This window comes from Pelobates fuscus, chromosome 1 (genome assembly GCF_036172605.1).
Source record: "Pelobates fuscus isolate aPelFus1 chromosome 1, aPelFus1.pri, whole genome shotgun sequence".
Taxonomy (NCBI): Eukaryota; Metazoa; Chordata; class Amphibia; order Anura; family Pelobatidae; genus Pelobates; species Pelobates fuscus.
In genome coordinates this window covers 351,194,067-351,216,556 of record NC_086317.1, presented here as the reverse complement: position 1 = coordinate 351,216,556, position 22,490 = coordinate 351,194,067, and the positions used below count along the sequence as shown (strand labels likewise).

At 40.0% G+C, this 22,490-nt stretch overlaps 1 protein-coding gene across 2 annotated transcripts in view; it reads left to right on the top strand.

The window, feature by feature from the left end:
* NDFIP2 (Nedd4 family interacting protein 2) overlaps window positions 1-20,750 on the top strand; it is a 71,036-nt gene extending 50,286 nt beyond the window's left edge. For both annotated transcript variants that reach the window (XM_063444683.1, XM_063444684.1), the window contains 4 exons: window positions 4,079-4,203; window positions 7,540-7,606; window positions 11,642-11,747; window positions 19,687-20,750. In XM_063444683.1, coding sequence (XP_063300753.1) covers window positions 4,079-4,203; window positions 7,540-7,606; window positions 11,642-11,745 — 296 coding nt within the window. In that variant the 3' untranslated portion in view covers window positions 11,746-11,747; window positions 19,687-20,750. The remainder of the gene's footprint in view (window positions 1-4,078; window positions 4,204-7,539; window positions 7,607-11,641; window positions 11,748-19,686) is intronic.
* The last annotated feature ends 1,740 nt before the right edge of the window (window positions 20,751-22,490 follow it).

Genomic DNA, 22,490 nt, shown 5'->3' with positions numbered 1-22,490 from the left:
GTGGATGTACTGCCAAATTCTCTGAAACGCTTTTGGAGACGGTTTATGGTAGAGAAATTAAAATTCAATTCACGGGCAACCGCTCTGGTGGACCTTCCTGCAGTCAGCATGCCAATTGCCCGCTCCATCAAAACTTGCGACATCTGTGGCATTGTGCTGTGTGATAAAACTGCACATTTTAACCCCTTAAGGACTGAGCCACATGTACACGTTCTGATCAAAATAAAATATAAACAAAACTTGGAACTTGGAATTTGGAATTTCACCTCTTTCATATTAAGTGCACCAACACTTATTATATATAATTTTATTCAGGAGAAATTTGGCTTTATTTAACATCAAATATTTAGCTATGAAACTTTATTTAATATGAATAAACTATAAAACAATGTGAGAAATTAAGAAATGTTATTTTAGTTCTACATGACATTTTAACTGTGAATGTCATAATACTGTTTGCTTTTACTGCAATAAAATACATATATTTGTATTCAGCGATGTCTCACGTGTAAAACAGTACCGCCTATGTTCAGGTATTATGGTGTTTTGGGAAGTTACAGGGACAAATATAGCATGTTAAATATTTCAGTTTTTTCACATCTAAATTAGTTTGTGACTAAGTGGCTACTAAAAAAGACTGGACAATACCCCATTTGCAATACCTTGGGTTGTCTACTTTTGCAAATGGTATGTCATCATAGGGGTAATTCTCATTCCTAGGCTACCATACGGCCTGAAAGGCAATGTAACCAACCTGGCGAATTTCAATGTGAAAAAACTGAAACACAAGCCTTATATTTGACTCTATACATGAGGGGTACTGTTATACTCAGGAGACTTCACTGAACACAAATATTAGTGTTTCAAAACTGTAAAATGTATTACAACAATTATATAATCAGTGTAAGTGCCTTTTGTGTGTAAAAAAAAAATGCAAAAAACGTCACTTTCATTGATCTCGTTGTAATACATTTTACTGTTTTGAAACACTAATATTTGTGTTCAGCGAAGTCTCCCGAGTAAAACAGTGCCCCCCCCCCCCAATGTACAGGTTTTATGGTATGTTGGAAAGTTACAGGGTTAAACAGAGGCGGCTCTAGACTTTATGAGGCCTTAGGCGAAACGCAAACATGAGGCCCCACTAACAAAAAAGTGTCACATATACACATTGATGCACTGTCTACCTGTGTATGTGCCTGAGAGTGTGTCTGACAGAGAGTATCCTTGTGTGTGCGAATGTATGTCTCTGTGAGCATGTTTGCGTTTTTGTCTGAGACCCTATGTGTATGGGGTAGCTGATGGTGAGAGGGAGCGGGGGGGGGGGGGTGATGGTGAGAGGGAGAGGGAGCGGGGGGGGGTGATGGTGAGAGGGAGCGGGGGGGGTGATGGTGAGAGGGAGCGGGGGGGGTGATGGTGAGAGGGAGCGGGGGGGGTGATGGTGAGAGGGAGCGGGGGGGGTGATGATGAGAGGGAGCGGGGGGGGTGATGATGAGAGGGAGCGGGGGGGGTGATGATGAGAGGGAGCGGGGGGGGTGATGATGAGAGGGAGCGGGGGGGGTGATGATGAGAGGGAGCGGGGGGGGTGATGATGAGAGGGAGCGGGGGGGTTATGATGAGAGGGAGCGGGGGGGTGATGATGAGAGGGAGCGGGGGGATGATGATGAGAGGGAGGGGGGGGTGATGATGATGAGGGGGGGTGATGATGATGGGAGCGGGGGGGGTTATGATGAGAGGGAGCGGGGGGGGAGATGATGAGAGGGAGCGGGGGGGGGAGATGATGAGAGGGAGCGGGGGGGGGAGATGATGAGAGGGAGCGGGGGGGAGATGATGAGAGGGAGCGGGGGGGGAGATGATGAGAGGGAGCGGGGGGGGAGATGATGAGAGGGAGCGGGGGGGGAGATGATGAGAGGGAGCGGGGGGGGAGATGATGAGAGGGAGCGGGGGGGGAGATGATGAGAGGGAGCGGGGGGGTGATGATGATGAGAGGGAGCGGGGGGGTGATGATGATGAGAGGGAGCGGGGGGGTGATGATGACGAGAGGGAGCGGGGGGGTGATGATGACGAGAGGGAGCGGGGGGGGTGATGATGACGAGAGGGAGCGGGGGGGGTGATGATGACGAGAGGGAGCGGGGGGGTGTGATGGTGAGAGGGAGCGGGGGGGTGTGATGGTGAGAGGGAGCGGGGGGGTGATGGTAATGTGAGAGTGAGAGGGGGCTAATGTGAGAGTGGGGGGAGACTGAGGGTGGTGGGGGGTAATGCTGAGGGGGTGAGGGGAGTGATGCTGAGGGTGGTGGGGGGAGTGATGCTGAGGGTGGTGGGGGGTGAGGCTGGTGGGGGGTGATGGTGGTCGGGGGTGAGGGTGGTGGGTGGTGAAGCTGGGGGTGAGCCTGAGTGTGGTGGGGGGTGATGGGGAGGGAGAGCCTACCTTTCCCTGGTGGTCCGGTGTTCACTACTCCCGGTCTGCAGCTCCGCAGAGCTGCAGACCGTGTAATCTCGCGAGATTTTAGAGCGTTGCCGTGGTAACCCGCGGCAACGCTCTGATTGGCCAATTCTCGCGAGTCACATGGTCTACAGCTCTGCACACTGCGGAGCTGCAGACCAGTGTCTGCGGTGGCTGGCCGGGCAGCCAGGAGGGGCCTCGCACCCGGCGGCATACCGGGCACGCCGCCGGCCCCCTCCTGGTGTCAGGTCCTCGGTCAATGACCGAGGACCTGACACACTCTGCCAACAGGCGGTTTAGGCGGCCGCGAGGCCCCAGCCAGCGCGAGGCCTTAGGCGGCCGCCTAAACCGCCTAATTAGAGAGCCGCCTCTGGGGTTAAATATAGTGCTAGCAAATTAAATTCTCTGGACTTTCTGCCCTGGTTATCAGACAGGTCCCGCAAATTGTAATTAATAAAATGACCTAATTATGTAAAAATATTACATACATATAAATGTAGAATTAAAATAAATAAATATATATATATATATATAAAATATGCACACTTAGATTATATATATTAGTTGTTTTTTTTTATTATCTTTATTACAGGCAGCAAGACCCTCCCCCTGCTGGCACTGCTATTGATGGCTATTCTGTCCATGTGATTGTGATGTCCTCGCAAGGACCTCGCGATCACATGACCCAGGAGGGCCAGATCGGCATCCGTGTAAGTACCCTGGACGTCGTGGACGTGCTATGTCGCCCGCTGGCGTTTAGAGCCGGGTCCCCAAGGACGGCATAGCACGCCCTCCATCCTTAAGGGGTTAAAGTGGCCTTTTATTGTGGCCAGCCTAAGGCACACCTTTGCAATGATAATGTTGTCTAATCAGAATCTTTTTATATGCCACACCTGTAAGGTGGATGGATTATCTCGGCAAAGGAGAAATGCTCGCTCACACAGATTTAGACAGATTTGTGAACAATATTTGAGAGAAACCTTTTGTTTACATAGAAATAGTCTTAGATCTTTGAGTTCAGCTAATGAAAAATAGCGACAAAAACAGTTGCGTTTATAATTTTGTTCTGTGTGTGTCTCTATCTCAAACATTTGTTTAACAGCAATTATAATAATGTATTAAATATGCCCATATGCAAATTTGGACTAAGTGTTTTCAATCATCTATTGATGACACTGCACATATTCAATTCTGAGCTGACTTAAAGCAGTGCGTAGGGTTCAGGGAACGGTGAGTTTTACTTACCTGTACTTGTCATTTGCAGCCGCCGCCAGCTTCTTTTGTGAGATCAGCTCGTCGAGCTGACATCGGTGTGTACTCTCTCACAAGCCTGAGAGTACAAAACTGATGTCTATGGAGGATCCACCACAACAAAGCCTTTTTCCCATCACTTGTGACAGCTGAGGGCTTGACAGCAGTAGCTCCACTTTTTGTCAAGCTTAGGAAAATACATAAAACAAAGTAGCCCTACTGTAACTTATTTTATTGAGTTAGAGTTTCAGTGAAATTCAAATACAGTCAATGTTTTTCATAAAGATTTTATCTTCTATAAATTACTCATTTGGGAGGGGGAGGTTACATTGCTGCTTTATAAAAACATCTATTCATTTGGGTATTGCTTTATTTTCTTTGTTTTAGTGGCCTTCATATTCAACTGGATTGGATTTTGCTTATCCTTCTGCATAACAAACACAATTGCTGGGAGATACGGTGCGATCTGTGGCTTTGGATTGTCACTTATAAAATGGATTCTGATTGTGCGGGTAAGTAAGCTGCCTCTATCAGCTATATGAAACCTTTATTTTTCCTAATATTTACCAATCTATGAAAGAATGAATTTTGTGTCATAAAAGGGTTGTCTATGTATTGTACTCCATAAATAACTATCAAATGTATAGTATCCTATTTTAACTAGTATTAGGGCAATCTGATATCTGACTGCTACAGAGTTAGTGCTGGGATCCATTTGTCTATTGACAGCTGTTGGATAAGGGTTAACGACTTTATTTTTAATGTTGGTTTTATTTATTTATTCTTTAGTAAATTGTTTTGGTCCTACCTGGTATAATTATATTTATGATTGTTATGTAAAGTTTTGTTCAAATCGATAAGGGATTCTTGGGGTTTAATACTATCTTATCTGAGTATCTTGTCCATTTTACTCACAATTTTTTAATAGTGCATCTTATTAGTATAGTGCGTCGATCTCTTTAAATAGTATATGTGATGCAGAAATGTACATTTTTACCAGATAGGAATATCTTGTGACTATGTAAATTTACTGGAGGTTTCACCAGCACAATATATAAATAATGTGTATACTACCTGCAATTTTATTATGTTGCATGCTTGATAGGTTCCCATTAGTTAAATGTTTTTTGGAGAATATTCTAGTCACTTTTTGTAGCCTGCCAGTTTGTAGTATAGATATATTTTATTTCTGAAATAATTTTTATTTTGATAAATCTTTTGGTTACTATATGTTAAGTTTTTTTTATTTTTATTTTTTTCCCATCATAAAATATTATACACATTCCTTACCACTTGGTGTCACTGTTGCTACACTTATCACTAGAGCATCATATTATGTTCTGGAAAATTCTGTATTCATGCTTGTTATAGCTTTGGATGAGGATATATATAATAGTATTATGGGTTTATATGTACAATTTATTCAGCTCCCTGCTAGCTAAAGATTTTGTGTTCTTAACACCACTTTATTTATGAAGGTCAAAAAATATGCCACTAGCAATAGCAATTAATAAATAATTTTATAGTCTAATCTATTAAAGGGTATATAAAATTGTATAGCCTTTCACAAGACAAATAGTGGTCATTACTGGCTTGGAATATGTAATGTAAATGATTTTTTGTGGCTAGGCTTACTGTTTATGTCTGGCTCACATGCTGATGTAGATTCTGTGACACAGGCGGCCATATTAGAGAAGATATAAAGTCCTTCTGTTTGGAAAGCAGTGGATTCGTGACAGAATCTGTACACATGTACTAAATGATTACCACAGAAACGTGTCGCCACAGCTGTACCAGAATAGTTGATTTACAGTTTTCTTTATATATAGTATAGATTTTTTTTTTAAATCGGGCTCCAATTCTTATCCATTCTACCACGCCTTTAGCTTTACTGTGTATAAGAAGCACTATAAAAATAAAAAGCAACAATATAGCTAAATTCGCTATAATATGAGCTAAAATATCTGCAAAGTGAGAATAAAGCTAATTGCACCTCTTTGTCCAAATGTGAGAATGCTTGGACAGATTTACTTGTACAGTAGTAAAACGAACACACAGCTATGATTTATGCATAGGCCTACAAAAATCTAACTCTTCTATTCCTAAACAGCCCCTTCTGAGTCTAACTCCCATCCCCAGGTAGAATGCAAGCTCACAGGACCCTTGTATTATCTTGTACCAACATGTATCTACAGTAATGCTATATGAATATGTAATGTTTGTCAAATGTCAGTTTGTGTGCATCCCTATTATATTGTATAACTCTGCAGAATCTACAGCTGCTTTGTAAACCTGAAATCCGAAAAGTTACGATTTACGCTATCTAGATATGTTTTGTTAAATTCTTTTAAGCCCTCAGTGAAACACCCAGTCTGCCCCTTATAGCAATGAAGCATTTTCCTTCACATACAAAGATTGTCAAAAGGACAAAGCAATATATACCATGGTCTGTTACAGACTTGAAAACTCTCTTCAAGGTTCATTTAGCCCTCTCCAGATCTCTGTTGGGACCAAAGATGTGAGCATCAAATTTAAAAATGAAAAGCCTTTAATGAGAGAGAGTCTTTTGAAGATGATGTCCTTGGCACTAGTTTTCCATAGGGGGTTACTGGAGGTCAAAAGTTGTTCACTTTTTGTTTGTTTTTTGGGGAGGGGGTAGTGCTTTATATTATGGGGTTAGCTATGTATCCTACTTTGGGAAGATAAAAGTAATGTGATTGTGTCCCTAATGCCAAGATAATATAGAGCTCATTGTTAAGACTTGTAGTGCAATTTAGTAAAGTGGCAATAATCTAGCAGGGGATATGTACACTTTTTAACTATTCAGCTTCTAAATTCTTCCTTTCTCCAGAAAATCTTTAGAAGGAAATGTTACTGTGTATTATATTTTACTTGCCATTTGTGTCACTTTAAAGAGCATATTACATTTCATCTTTGTACTTTTACAACAAATGCTGCTACTTCTGGTATATTTAAAAAACAAAACAAAAAAAAAACTAACTCACTCAAATAACCATCCCTACCCCTGTATGACAACTACTAGTAAATGTTTGTTTATGAAAACATGAAGGAATTTGATAAAAAGGTGATGGGTAACGGAGGATAGTTAAAGTTAATACAGTGATGAAATGTAAACGTGCAAGATGCAGGCATATTCTATTGTAAACTAGCAAAGAATTGTCACAGGGTGGGTGGGGCAAGGCAAGCTAGTTAGGGCTAGTGATTTTACATGATCTATTTTTTACCATTTGTTTATTCAAAATATGTCCACCAACTTATTTTTTTAAAATTAATTTTGCATTAAGATTTGATATAAGGATGCTAGCCAGTGTGCGCAAAACGGTTTAGTAAGTTGATCTAGTTGTCCCACATGTCCTAGTTTTCTGGCGTGTAAATAGCACATTCTGTAGTTCACACATTATCTCAGTAGCTGGACTTCTCTGGTGCTTTTTGAATTGTACTGATTATACATTGATAATCACATTGAGTGTTCCATTAAAACTCTTTTATAAGTATTCGTAATGTCAAGTTGCCACTTATTGGCTTTCCTCCATCTTAAAAGTTAGGGAGTTTTTGTAAGACCAAGTTTAAAACATTTACTTCAAATAATACACAATGCACCATTGTTTAAAGAGTAAAGCTATAGATAAATGTTGCTGTTCTCTATTGTGGGTATTTTACAGAAAAACAAAATATTTATTTCATGTACTTACCGGTAATCTCAATTTTGATACGTACAATCTTACTAATCAATTATGATATAAATGTGACATCTTTTTTTCTAAAATTTATCACATGAGAGACGTTTGGTGAATGCTTAAATTTTACGTTTTCTCTTTTGTTTTTAGTTCTCAGACTATTTCACTGGATACTTCAATGGACAATATTGGCTTTGGTGGATATTCTTTGTGCTTGGTAAGTTATTTCTATATTGTTTGTGTATCTATATTTTAAGAGTGCTGTGTTGTTAAGGGTGTCTGCACACCTGCAAGGGTGAATTTTGAAATGCATTTGTGCTCATTTGCTTGTTGAGCTGCAAATTCTGAGAGAATTGTGGAAACTTTCCACAATGTCCTACTTGAAATATGTAGATGATGCACAACAGTAGATTTGAATTTCCATTAATATGTGTGGAGTTGAGTCGTTCTGATCTCAGCACAACTTGTATAGTTCTCAATTGTTCAGTCTATCTTCAAAATTTCCTTGCTGAAGCCTAAACGTAGGGCTTAATGTTGTTATTGTAAACCATGTTTTGTTCTGCTTCCACATTGAACCACTTGGTGATCTTGGGATGCTCCATACTATCCTAGAAATTGTCAGCTTCCCTTTATGAGGACACATTTATTTAGCTCAAGTTGACAGATGGGTTGCTCACAGTGAAGCAATGAATGTGGTCTTTCCACTTTACCTTTGCCTCCACGACCTTAACAGTGACATTGTGGGAATATCCAGGGGAGACCTTAATAGTGTTTCCCAGTAACCTCTATTTTGACTGCGCACACTGCCAGTGCCATGTTTCGGCACTGAGAACGGTGAGGGGCATTTGCGGGATTTCTGTTTAGTCTGGGTTATAACTACAGTTAATTTGTTTTCACAGGTTACAGGGTCCCATGTGCTTAAAGATATTTTCATTACTTTGTAACACAAATATTGTTCAGATAATGGCTCCAGTTGTGCGGTTTTATCCAAAACTGAATTCATCCAGATGGATGTTAAAAAGCATAGTATATAATTCATTATAAGTTCTGCAGGGAAAGTGCTCTATGCATTATACAAAGTGCTGCAGGCCAAGTACATTTTAGAAGCGATAGCGGTTTTAAATGAGTACATCCTCAGACTGTTATATTTCGGTTTGACATACATTGCTTGCAGCATCCTCTCAATTAAAGCATAGATTATTTCAGCTCATACATAGTTTGTTTCCAAAAATGGCATCCATGGGAATGCATGAGTGTTACAAAACCCTAGGGCTGTATGGTGTCTGCAAGTCAGAAAGTATTCTTTGAAATGCATAGTACAATATGCCATGCCCAGCCAGGCATGGAAAAAGCCTTCATGCTTTCAGATCACAGAACTTCCGTTCTATCAGCTCAACCCCAGAAATATAGCTTTGAATATTTACTTAGTGAAACTACTTTTCTATCCTGTGCACTTAAAACGATTACCTTTTACAGCATGATCTCCCCCACGTAGCAATGAGTTTCAAATTGTTGTATTAGCCTTCATAATCTGCTGTCTGTCTGACACCTGCTCCTAATCTGCTTCATGCTTGCTTAAAATGAAAGCAAAGGAGCCATTTCCCCCTTGTTTACGTTTATAAATATTTACAATCTGCATTTTAATTAAAGAAAGCTAGCCACCACAGCTGTTAGGATGGTACTGTCCATTTGCAATACTAATCGACACCACAGCTATGAAAATGTTCATATAAAAAGATGCTCTTGCAATACATAATACAATAAGTCATAGTGTTCAGTGTAAAATTTCAATTTATTCTTCCAATGCGGCACTAGAAAAAAAAAAATCATGTTTTACACCTTGCAAAGCACTAAAATGTGAGTATTTTAAATTAATTTTATTTATTTTATAAAGTTAAAAATAAATCTAAATTAGTACAAGATCCTTTAGATCAGTCCAACAAATTAAAGAGGAGCTACAGGTGAAATCAGGCCTGTGAAACATCTAATATTGATTTTGTTTTGTTCTTTTTATGCAAGTGTAAGGTCCCATTTTTACTGTTTTTATCGTGAAAACTGGAATTAGTATGGCAGGCCTGTGAGTATCACTCTTCAGCACACTGTGATAGCTGGTAAAACAAATTGTCCCTACTAGTATTCCCATTAAAGTGTCACGACAATATTGGAGTATTTCGTAAATATGAAATCTCCTATACTCATTGACTGATTATGTTGGAATTACCAGTGCAAACAGATATCATGTACAAGCCAGAAGTTGACAAAACGTGACAAAAAGTGAGGCTACCACCTTCACATTTAGTCATTTCCCAGAGTGATTCCTTGTAATCGATGTGGGTAAACCGGCACCTTCTCGCTTTTTGCAAAATTTGGTCTATGGAGGATTCTGCAGTCTCTCTGGATCCTCTGTTGACCTTAAGGAAAAGCTTCAGGTAAGTACATTTGCCTTCAACAACACATCCAGACTGAGATTTTGCTTATGGAGATCTCTGCAAAATCCAAATAAGCAAAGACCCTTGAAGGGGTCTGTCCAAATTTGCCTGTCTCTCTATTTTTTTTTTGTACTCTTGTCTACTTTAGGATAAGGGGATACACAAATACAATGGTATATTGACTGTAATAGCTGTCATAAAGGGGTTTCAGATAACATTTTCAATTCTTTTTTATATCTTTTATTCTTTTTCTTTTCCATTCTCTATCATGGGTCGTCAACCTGGTCCCTACCGCCCACTAGTGGGCGTTTTAGGATTCCAGGTGGGCGGTAGGGATTTCCAGGTTTTGACGACCAGGCGGGTGCAAGCCGGCGGTACCCCTGCTACTGGGTACCGCTGTGACCATTTGCGGCAAACCGCCGGGGCCGCATATGGAGGGGTCCATCGGGTGGCCCATGCTGTCAGGGCCACCCGATGGATGAGGATTGTGAGGGGGCCCGGTCAGCGCTGGGAACTTTAACAGCGCAGCCGGGCCCCCTGTGATGACATCACAGAGCTGGGAGGAAGTGACTGCACGTCACTCCTCCCAGCTAACACTGAGAGCTGCGCGGGAGGAAGACCAGGGAGTCAGAGTGGGAACTCTGACTCCCATCCACCAGAGCCACCACTGGACCCCAGGGAAAGTCACCCTCCTGCATCTAAAAGGTAGGAAACAGGAGGGTGACTTAAATATAATGTGTGTGTGTGTGTCTTTGTATGTATGTCTTGTGTGTGTCTATGTATGTCTTGTGTGTGTCTGTATGTATGTGTGAAAATGGTTAAAAAAGGGAAACAAGTGGGGAGGGGAATTGAGGAGGGAGAGGAGATGAGCTGACGCACAAATGAGAAATCATATTATGCGCAAACAGAGAAGTCGTCTGAATATCACTGAAAGAGACCTTCGTTTGTTCATAACGAAAATCGAACCAGATATCAAATATTTAGTCTCGCAGCATCAACCACAAGGATCTCATTAATCACTAGTAAAGGTAATTTCAATTTACTTTATTGTTTTCTCATTAAACTTTATAAAGTTAAAAACCTTATAAACCTGCATTAAGTAGAAATAAAAAGATAAATGTACGTACATTTATTTTTTTTAAACACCCTCCTTTCTAAAAAATATTCCGCATTTGCGCGAAAACTGGTGGGCGTTAAGGAAATGTTTTCAACCAAAAAGATGTATTAGGTTGACTACCACTGCTCTAGATTAACAATATCAAAACATATTTGACAGGGATATTTGCATGCTGAAGTTTATACATTCCAATACATTTCCAATTCTATGTTATCACTAGAATCTATGGAAAGTAGCTTTATGCACATTATTATGTAACTTTCTTTTATTAATACAAGGCTAAAATATGCGTTATATTGTACATGTGAGCTTTAAAGTGCAGGCAAAAAAATATACAAGCTATACAAACCGTGATGAATTCCCGTCAGAATGTATACTTTTAAACAACGGCTGGCAATACACAAACTAACGTTAATGTATCTACTCACTGTTTTTTTTGGGGGGGGGGGGGGTTTGTGCAGTACATTCTGTACATTGCATGAACATCCATATATTCTGTAAATAAGCAGCATTTTTACAAGGACAGAAAAGTGAAACTGAAATATGACTGAATATAGCTTGTCACAGGAATTCCTTATGTTTAAATTCAATAACAACATTTTAATTGCTTCAGTGAAATCTATGACTTGTTAATGTTTTTGCAGAGAGTCATGTTCTAGGGTGAGTCACGCTTTTTAATTTCGCTTTATTTTATCTGAATGTTCAGGCTTGCTGCTGTTCTTCAGAGGTTTTGTGAATTACCTGAAAGTACGAAACATGTCTGAAAGTATGGCTGCGGCACACAGAACAAGATTTTTTTTCCTGTATTAAAGGTAAGTCTCACATGCTCTGCGATTCCACTGTGATTACAAATAATAAGCACATCTGGCAATTAGTGCCTGTTGATGGTACTGATGTTATCAGTCCTAATTGCTATGTGCACAAGATTGTCCTGTCTGAAATTTCAAGTAGAATTTTTAATAATTCCTTTTTTATTTTATCACATTATTGACCCATAAATTAGCGCTTTTTTTTTTTTTTTTTTAAATCCTCACATCAGATGTACAGTATAACCAAAACATTTATTTATTTATAAAATATTTTACCAGGAAAGGTACATTAAGATTTCTCTCGTTTTCAAGTATGTCCTGGGTATTCATAGACTTTTTTTTTTTTTTAACGGATTATTTTTATCTAAAGCTTTTGTTTCCTTACAGCTTAATTCAGGGCCACCAAGGCAGCTCCTTATTTTTAGAGCATGGACAGTGAGTGTAGCTCAGCATTTTCACACTATGTTAATTCTACTCCTGCCTTGACCTGCAGAGTATCTTGACAGGTCACCAGTAGTTAAGGATGGGAGGTCACTAAAGACTATTGATTCGCTAATATTGGTTCATAGGTAGATGAAGACAAAACATAATCATGCCAACATGAAATTTATTAAATGAACACTATAGCCACTTCAGATGAAATTACAGTGTTTATAGTTATTGAAGACCCCTGACACTGTACATTTTTCAGCATTAAATAATTATTCCATTCACCATTAAACCGTCCGCAGCATCTCACACCATCTGTGTGATGGGGAAGCATTTGCCTAAATGGCAAAGGTGGCTCTGATTGTCGGAGAGTGAGAACCAATTGCTTTCAGCCTATCACAGTGCCATTTGCTGTGATATATTGGTATGGCTAGGAAATGTGTAATCTCTGACTTAATCACACTTTCAGTAGGGACAGGGGCCATAGAACCCTATTTAGGGTAGGGTCAGGAACACAAACATGTATTCTCGACCCTATAGTGTTAAAACCACCATCTTGCCCCTGGGCCCTTAATGCCTCCATAAATATAGCAAAATCTTACTGTATTCAAGCCTGAAGCTGTAACTCTGCATGCCGTTTGTCTCAGAAAAACAGTCTGCTGACATCATCAGAAGTGGTAGCCTGATCCAATCACAGTGCTTCCCCATAGGATGGGCTGAGACTGACAAAGGGGCAGATCAGGGGCAGTGCCAGCATGATTCAAACACAGCCCTGGCCAATCAGCATCTCCTCATAGAGATGAATTGAATCAATGAATCTCGATGAGGAAAGTTCAGTGTCTGCATGCAGAGGGAGGAGATACTGAATGTTTGGATGCATTTTAGGCAGCCATGACCCAGGAAGGATCTCCAACAGCCATCTGAGGAGTGGCCAGTGAAGTTATCACTAGGCTGTAATGTAAACACTGCATTTTCTCTGAAAAGACAGTGTTTACAGCAAAAAGCCTGAAGGTAATGATTCTACTCACCAGAACACATTCAATAAGCTGTAGTTGTTTTGGTGAATATAGTGTCCCTTTAAGGGAAAGCTTCAGGTAAGTACATTTGCCTTCAACAACACTTCCAGAAGGAGATTTTTCTTATGGAGATCTTTGCAAAATCCAAACAAGCAAATACCCTTAAAGGGGTCTGTCCAAATTTAATGTAGCTTAATGTAGTTGTTCTGGTGAGTATAATCGCTCCCTTCAAGCATTTTCATGTAAACACTGCCTTTCTGTATTTCTGTGTGTATCTGTATGTCTGTGTGTGTGTATCTGTCTGTGTGTGTATCTGTATGTCTGTCTGTGTGTGCATCTGTATGTCTGTCTGTGTGTGCATCTGTATGTCTGTCTGTGTGTGCATCTGTATGTCTGTCTGTGTGTGTATCTGTATGTCTGTCTGTGTGTGTATCTGTATGTCTGTCTGTGTGTGCATCTGTATGTCTGTCTGTGTGTGCATCTGTATGTCTGTCTGTGTGTGTATCTGTATGTCTGTCTGTGTGTGCATCTGTATGTCTGTCTGTGTGTGCATCTGTATGTCTGTCTGTGTGTGTATCTGTATGTCTGTCTGTGTGTGTATCTGTATGTCTGTCTGTGTGTGTATCTGTATGTATGTCTGTGTGTGTGTGTGTGTGTATCTGTATGTCTGTCTGTGTGTGTGTGTGTATCTGTATGTCTGTCTGTCTGTGTGTGTGTGTGTGTGTGTGTATCTGTATGTCTGTCTGTGTGTGTGTATCTGTATGTCTGTGTGTGTGTGTGTGTGTGTGTGTGTGTGTATGGCTGTCTGTATGTCTGTCTGTGTGTATCTGTATCTGTATGTCTGAGCATCTGCATGTGTGGCAGTGTTTGTTTGATGCAATCACTGACATATGCAGATACAGACACACTGAAACACTGTATCTGCATGTGTGTCAGTCTTTGTATCTGTGTATCTGCATGTGTAGGGAGCCTGGAGCAGAGGGGAGAGCAAGGAGAGCCTATGGCAGAGAAAAACAAATGTAAAATAACAGCAACTATGTTCATTACAAACATTTTGCTAAAATGAGGGATACAATTCATGGAAATGGGCTGCCAAGTGAAAGAAGGTTGGGAACCACTGCTTTAAATCATATATCCTAAACTGCGTATTCAGTTTGTTGATTAAAGCTACGTTCAGCTTTTTATTTATATGAAGACATATTTACACCTACTGACATGAGATACAGATAGTCTGATTAGCATTTCAGACCTGCATTAACAAACCTTGGGTTTGCAAGGCACTATCACCATTTTCATATTTCAATATATTCTGATTAGGCGCATGAATTGATGCTTCCTAGCATTAGTGGATAATTTGGTGTCAGAGAGCGTGAAGGGCAGAGACATGGTGTAATGCATAATGTAGTAATTTTTAATTACTAAAAGACATACCATTTGAAAAATTGTGTTAGACATGTAACCCTTCTTCAGTGTCCTACTAATGTCCTCCAGCACAGGTGGTTTACTGTTTAACAGTGCAATGTGTAATTTGGTCCTGCGCTTTCCACAACTTGCATATTATATGTTGTATATTCTATTCTTTTATATGTATATTCTGTGTTGTGTTTTTTTTTTTTTTTGTCTGTTTTTTTATTGGGTTTGTAGCAGAAAATACTTGTGGAACACAGACAAAAATCTATTCTAGTGTTAGTTTCTGTAAATGTGTAATGTTTCAATAAAGGAAACTCCCGAATACATAGATACACGTATGCATATACACACACAGAACACTCCCCTAAAAAATGGCTCATCAAAAGAGGTAAGTTAGAAAACAAAAGGTGGTTTCCGCTTTATATAAGATACTAGTTAATATGAACAAACATTCATAATTGTGAGAAAAGTTAAACTTGTGGGATTTTAAATTGAAATTCAAATGCATCGTCAAATTAGCTGAACTGGATGCGTAGCGGACTTAGAGAATTTCTCCATTTAGTTATTTTGACCTTCATTTTGAAATTAATCTTGAAATCTCACTTTAGTGAATAACCCTGAAGGCTTTCCAGGTCTGGAAAAAACATTTAATTTTATGATTCTAGTCTCAAAAATATAGTATTTTAGTTTTATGACTCCAGTCTGAAAAATTTAGAAGTTTAGAACATGTTTCCCAGCCGTGCTGATTTCAGCTGGACAGTCCCAATTTTCAGGTCCTGTCCCACCGTGATGACTTGGTTCCCTGGTGTCCAAATTTCGGGTACATAGCATGAGCACGTCCTTGTGCTATGCTCAGGGCACAAGATCCTGCAGGGTCTACACTCAATGGGCTTACTTTTAAATGAGGACAGGCAGTCTGATGTGCATTTACGCCAGCCTTACCTGCCAGTATAGGGGCCAGACCTGCCACCCTTCCTGGTGGGGGCGGAGCTGATTCCACCTGCCACCCTCGTCCCATTTCCCGGACACCGGAGTTGGGAGGTATTGTTTATAATGCAACGAAGTGGTTTCTGCTGTGATCTATTTATGCTAATTACTTTTTCGGACTGCAACCAGTAAAGAATACACTATATTTGTGTTTTAACAGTAGTGGGGAGTATTTAATGAGTATTTCTTTCTAAGTTGGTATGGGGTAACAGCTATATAACTTAGTGAAAATTATGAGTACCATAAATACTCAAGTATAAGTCGACCCGAATATAAGTCGAGGCCCCTAATTTTACCCCCAAAAAACTGGGAAAACGTATTGACTTTAGTATAAGCCTAGGGTGGGAAATGCAGCAGCTACTGGTCAATTTCTAAATAAAATTAGATCCCCAAAAAATTATATTAATTGAATTTTTATTTACAGTGTGTGTGTATATAATGAATGCAGAGAGTGTTTGTGTGTTTGTGTATGTGATGCAGAATGTGTAACCTTGGTGTGGGAAGGGCATTTTTTTTTTTTTATATTAAATTTTATTTTTAATATTCCATTTTTATTTTATTATAATATTATTTAAATTTATATTAAAAAAAAAGTTTGTCCCCCCCCTCCCTGCTTGATGCATGGCAAGGGAGGGGGGCTATATTATTCCCTGGTGGTCCAGTGGATGGGCTGTGAAGGAGGGGGGCTGGGAGCAAGCGGTTACTTACCTTTTACAGTAGCTCCGTTCAGCTCCCTTCTCCTCCGTGCCGTTCAGCTCCAGTGTAAATCTCGCGGTTTGTGTGCCGCGCGGAGTGTTGCCACGGTAACCCGTGGCAACGCTCTGACGGCCGGCCGCGGCTCTCGCGAGACTTACACTGGAGCGGAACTGAGCTGCTGTAAAGGTAAGTAACAGCTTGCTCCCAGCCCCCAACAGGGGTCCTGGTCTGTATTGTGGCAATGTAAGTTGCCATAATACAAACACTGACTCGAGTATAAGATGAGTGGGGCTTTTTCCGCACAAAAAATGTGCCGAAAAACTCGTCTTATACTTGAGTATATACGGTTTGTATGATGGATTCAAATCTGGAAAGTGTTTTTTCTATCTCAAAGGATCAAGAGTAGTAGAAATATAATCTAGTAATATGTGAGTCCAAGCTCTAAGGAGGATGGTTGAGTATAGAACAGTCTCGGTATGTGATGAGGTAAAATGAAAAACTACTTGTCTGACAAAACTGGTAAATTGGAGGAAGGAAAAAATCACAAAAGGTCAATAATTACAGCAATACAACAGCATAATAGAGAAACAAATGCACTGAACGGCAATTCCAGATTCCGTTCCTGCACAATTCATAGAAGAAAGTTAAAAAATATATATAATTGAAAGCCAGATACCCAGGATGAAAAATACCCAAAATTGCTGCTGTTCATTTAAAAATACACCTGGGAAAGGCTCCAGGTGAATGACACTTAATGTGTTTTGTGCCTCAGTTATACTTCTTTAGAGAAGCTGAAGGAAACCAAATATAGGGATCTGAATGTTGGGAAATGTATCTTGTAGTAGTTGAAAAATAAAAAATGTTCTTGTTTGATTGTATTTTATTTATTTAAATTCACTTTATATTTCACGACAGTCTGTAGACTCTTATGGATGTTGAGTTGACCTAGTGCTCTGAAGATGACTTTGCAGGCCCCTCATTGGAGTCATTTTCACCTTCTAGAACCTAGATTTGACACTGCAATATTCCATTACTTGCTACTTGTGGCGAAAGTAACCTCGCAACTTGTACTTGGAGGGGCCTGCTTGCCAGCCTCCTGCCCACAGACGATGGGCCCTGCAGGGAAACCTGTAAAAGACTACCAACTTGACCGACTTTTAGCACTGATTTCCCTGGAACTGTTTTGGGCCTAGGACCATGTGCAAGGTCGGTCAAAACTGACTTTCAGGAAATTCCTGAACCGATCTGGGTGATTTTTGGATATGTTGTTCACCTAGATCGGGCCTATTAGGGGGTATTATGTGTATTTAAGGTTCTTTTGGGGGTTTCATAACATTGTATGTTTTTCTGTGCTTGGAGATAATTGGGTTAGATTAGTACAGTTCCTGATTCAATTATCTCCCAAGCACAGGGGAGGGATTATATTGTTTGTGTATGGAAGTGTCTCCCTGTATGACTCTGTTTTTATTGGTTTATTCACTTTGTGTCCCTGTGCCCAACAAGGTCCACCCTGTGCCCAACAAGGTCTGTGCCTCCATTAAACTTCTGTTCCTGCTTACCCTCAACATAGAGTCTCATCTCATGTGTGGGGGAAACGGCTGTATCTATCCTAGGGATTGCTAGATTACTATACTCCCCAGGAATTATAATTACTAGCTCTTATAGGAGCTGTTCCTGCTATGCTTTCTGTGAGTAGGAGAGGTCTGCACACTGGAAGCTGGATACTGGTCTCGGGTCCAGGGTGGTTGAAGGACGGCGAGACCCCGGCACAGCTGCATCGCTTGAAGTGGGGTCTGCACTGCTTATGGTGTCTGGTGGAGTGCTGGAATTCCTCGGTGAGCACTTGGAGCATCGATTGGCGGAGGCACTCTGACGGAGTGCCAGGCGGACTGTCACACTATTCTTAAACTAAAAAATATTTAAATGAATACTTTAGGGTAAGGAACACAAACTTGTATTTCTTACCCTATTGTGTTAAAACCAGCATTTAGGTGTCTTGCCACCCTTACAATGGAAGAAATTTTTACCTTATTTCCAAGCCGCCTCCTTGGCTGTTATCAGAATTGAGGATCTCCGCCATTTCAATGCTTTTTTATAGGAAAAGCATTGTATTGCCTGAGATTGTCAAGGAGGAGGCTTGGGGCCAGACAGCACCCTGGCCAATCAATGCATCTCTATGGGGAAAGTTTAGCATGGAGACGCTAAATATCGGTTCTACGAACTGTGCAGCACTTACCCAGGAAGCACCTGGAGTGGCCACTAGAGGTGTCTCTAGGGAGCAATGTAAACACTGCCTTTTCTATGAAAAAGCAGTGTTTACAGCAAAAAGCTTTTAGGGACAAGCTTTACACACCAGAACAATTACATTAATCTGTAGTTTTTCTGGTGACTGTAGTGTCCATTTAACTCTGGGTCTGAACTACAGGGTTCCTGTTTGATATCAGTGGATTACCTGTGTTTTGTAAAAGGACATTTTATTTTCTCATGTTACATTGGGTTTATGCTTCTATCAGATTTTGAAAGTATTTATGAGAAGACTTTTGGTGTGCATAGCTTTATTTTTCTATGTGTTTTTATTTATCGTAACTGTCAGCCTATTTTACTTTCAATCCCATGTTGATTCTGGAGAGAAATCATGTATTGTAGGGTGAGTGGAGAGTTTGATCCCCTGTCAAGACATATGCACGTTCTGTTGATATGTATGACTGAACACAAATGTTACCCACGTTTTAATGTCTGACCTCTGTTTAAGCTTTGTGGAGAGTAATATAAATGCTGGAGAGGAGTAAGAAAGACAGGCAAGTTGGATTTTACACTTAAAAATCTAGACAACAGAAATATGTAAACTGTGTGTATTAACCTTATTTTAATAAATACTTGCTAAGGTATGTCCCTTTTAATATGTTCTCTGCGTACAGTGAAGAAAAGCAAGCATGATATTAGCAAACATTCTTTGGCATTGTGTCAGATTCAACAAAATGCTCCAATATTTCTTTTGAAAAGATGGGAATATCTAGTATTGATGACATTTTCATAGAGGAAACGGTGAGCGAAATCCTATTGTAAAGGCACTAGAGGATGTCATTGAGATGTATACCGGCAGCATCATTGAAATTAAATGCCAGAGAGATTATAGGCAAGATCAGTGTGTACAAGGCCTTGTAATAATGAAAGTGAAGAAGGAAGACTTTGAGGATATTATGGGCAGGTTGTAGACAAGATGCTAGAGTGTGAACATTCATAAATCAGGCACAAATGACCAATAACCACAGATTACTTTGGTTCTTATCAGATCTGTTTGCATTATGACAACATGAAACATTTTAAAATCGTACTTGTTACAGTAATGTACACAGACCAATGCTTTGTTGAAAGTGTTAATAACTGTGCTTTTCTTCTTTCAGGGAAACTCCATCAGACATTCCTTTCCTTTTCCAATGTGAACCAGTTAGGTCTCCAATCTCCAGATTAATAGATTAGAAGACTACTAAACAAGAAGATGAAAGCGAACAAGAATTAATACTTTTATAGCAGTTCTGGGTATTCTATGAAATATGTGTGTAAATATTGCTTTTAAGTTTGCACATTTGTTATGTGCTACATTTGCCTAACGAAACAAGTCTTTGCTTTGAAGGTGTGAAAAAAAAAAAAAATAGACTTGTTGCAGCATGTTAAACTTCATGAACTATACAGTTTTCTTCCCATCACAGGAACATCAATGGGCATGTGCAACCCATTAATCCACTGCCCACAGTTTCCTATATCATTCAATCAGCAATTCATTATGGTGATGTAGTAACTCATTGGTTGCTGTAATAACTACTAGCTAATAAGATTTAATTTGTTATTTTAATACTGCTTAGCATGTTTAGGTTTTCTAAAATGGATTTAAATTATTTTGCAGAAAAAAAAAGAAATCCCTTTATTTAACCCATTGTAAATATGCATCTTCCTATAATTTTGATTGTGCATATTATTAATTAATAATGAATTGCAATATGGGGGTTCTCTTCACTAATCAATGAGTTGGCAATCCGCTTGCAAAATATAGACCAAGATAGTTTTTGACAGGGTTGGTGATTTTTTCCATATAATCTACTTTGGCCTTAAATTTGCAAATCGCTTATCATCTCACCACAACTCACTGTTTAGTGGAGAGAGCACTAAATGTTATGTTGTCTGTCTGATTTATTTTTTTGTATTTTTATTTTTACAAGAATACCTAGAATATAAATAGCATATTAGCCTTTTTAAATTGTGCCATTTGATTGTTTAAACAACATATCACAATTACTATTATTTTATTTAAAATATTTAAATTTATTGTATGTGAATTTTTTTGTTTTTTTTTAATAACTGAACAATTTAAGAATGCCTTACTTAGGACTGCTATATTACCAGATACTGGTTCACCACAAGAAACATTTCTGCGTTAAAAAAATATAAAATTATACAGTATTGCTTTGAACCAATGATTCTTGTTTTATTTGTTGAATGGATCAGAAAATCTGGTAATAACATAATTCATGTTGAAGGATTGTGCACGTCATGTTAAGCAAGTGTTCAGAATTCAGGACCTTAATGTTATAACTGGAAATTAGAATTTTGCATAGATGAAGCAAATGAGACATATACCGTATATACTCGAGTATAAGCCGAGTTTTTCAGCCCATTTTTTGGGCTGAAAAACCCCAACTCGGCTTATACTCGAGTCAGAGTCTGTATTATGGCAATTTGCATTGCCATAATACAGACTGGGGGGAGAGGGGGGCTGGCAGAGCTGTACTTACCCGTCCTGCAGCTCCTGTCAGCTCTCTCCTCCTCCGCCGGTCCGTTCAGCACCTCGGTCAGCTCCCAGTGTAAATCTCGCGAGAGCCGCGGCTCTCGCGAGATTTACACTGGGAGCTGACAGAAGAGCAGAACGGACGGCGCAGAGGAGGAGAGAGCTGACAGGAGCTGCAGGAAAGGTAAGTACAGCTCTGCCAGCCCCCCTCTCCCCCCCACTGAACTGCCACTGGACCACCAGGGAAGGAGAGCCCCCCTCCCTGCCATATATCAAGCAGGGAGGGGGGACGAAAAAAAAAAAAAGAAATAAAATAATACAAAAAAAATTAATAATAAAAAAAAAATTTATAATAAAAAAAAAAGGGGTATAAGGACCACTATTGGAAGGGGGGGGGGGTATAAGGACCACTATGGGAGGGAGGGGGGGTATAAGGACCACTATGGGAGGGAGGGGGGGTATAAGGACCACTATGGGAGGGGAGGGGGAAGTAAGGACCACTAGGGGAGGGGAGGGTAAGGACCACTAGGGGAGGGGTGAGTCAGGACCACTGGGGGGGGGAGTGAAGGAACACGGGGGTGGGGAGGTAAGGACCACTGAGGGAGGAGGAGGGGAAGTCAGGACATATGGGGGGGAGGGGGCGGCAAAATTTTTTTTGCCTACGGCGGCAAATATCCTTGCACCGGCCCTGCACACACTGCATTCACACACTGCATTCATGCACACACACACTGCATTCATGCACACACACACTGCACTCATACACACACTGCACTCATACACACACTGCACTCATACACACACGCTGCACTCACACACACACACATACGCACACACTGCATTCATTATACACACACTGTAAATAAATATTCAATTAATATATTTTTTTTAGGATCTAATTTTATTTAGAAATTTACCAGTAGCTGCTGCATTTCCCACCCTAGTCTTATACTCGAGTCAATAAGTTTTCCCAGTTTTTTGGGATAAAATTAGGGGCCTCGGCTTATATTCGGGTCGGCTTATACTCGAGTATATACGGTAACTGAAATATCAGATACATTTTAAAGCTGGTTCTAATAAAGATGCTTACAGGGTTGATCTATTGACGAGCAACTAGTGGGAATAACTATATGAGCTCCATAATACAGCTTTGCATATAATTATGTTTGATTGGTGGCTGAATAGCAGTTTTCCTGTACTCCTCAAAGAGAGAATTCCTGTTCAAGCAAGAGTACAACTTGTATTGGACATAGATTTGATAGTCTAAAATTGCCAGTAGCCAAGACTGTAAGATATTACATATCTGCTTATTCACACAATTACATTTTCCCCATGTTATTGATATCTGACCTATTGGCAATGCTCAGGGTGGCTATATGTCCTTTGTGGTTTAACCATGTCCTAGTTTGCAGAAAGATTAATCAT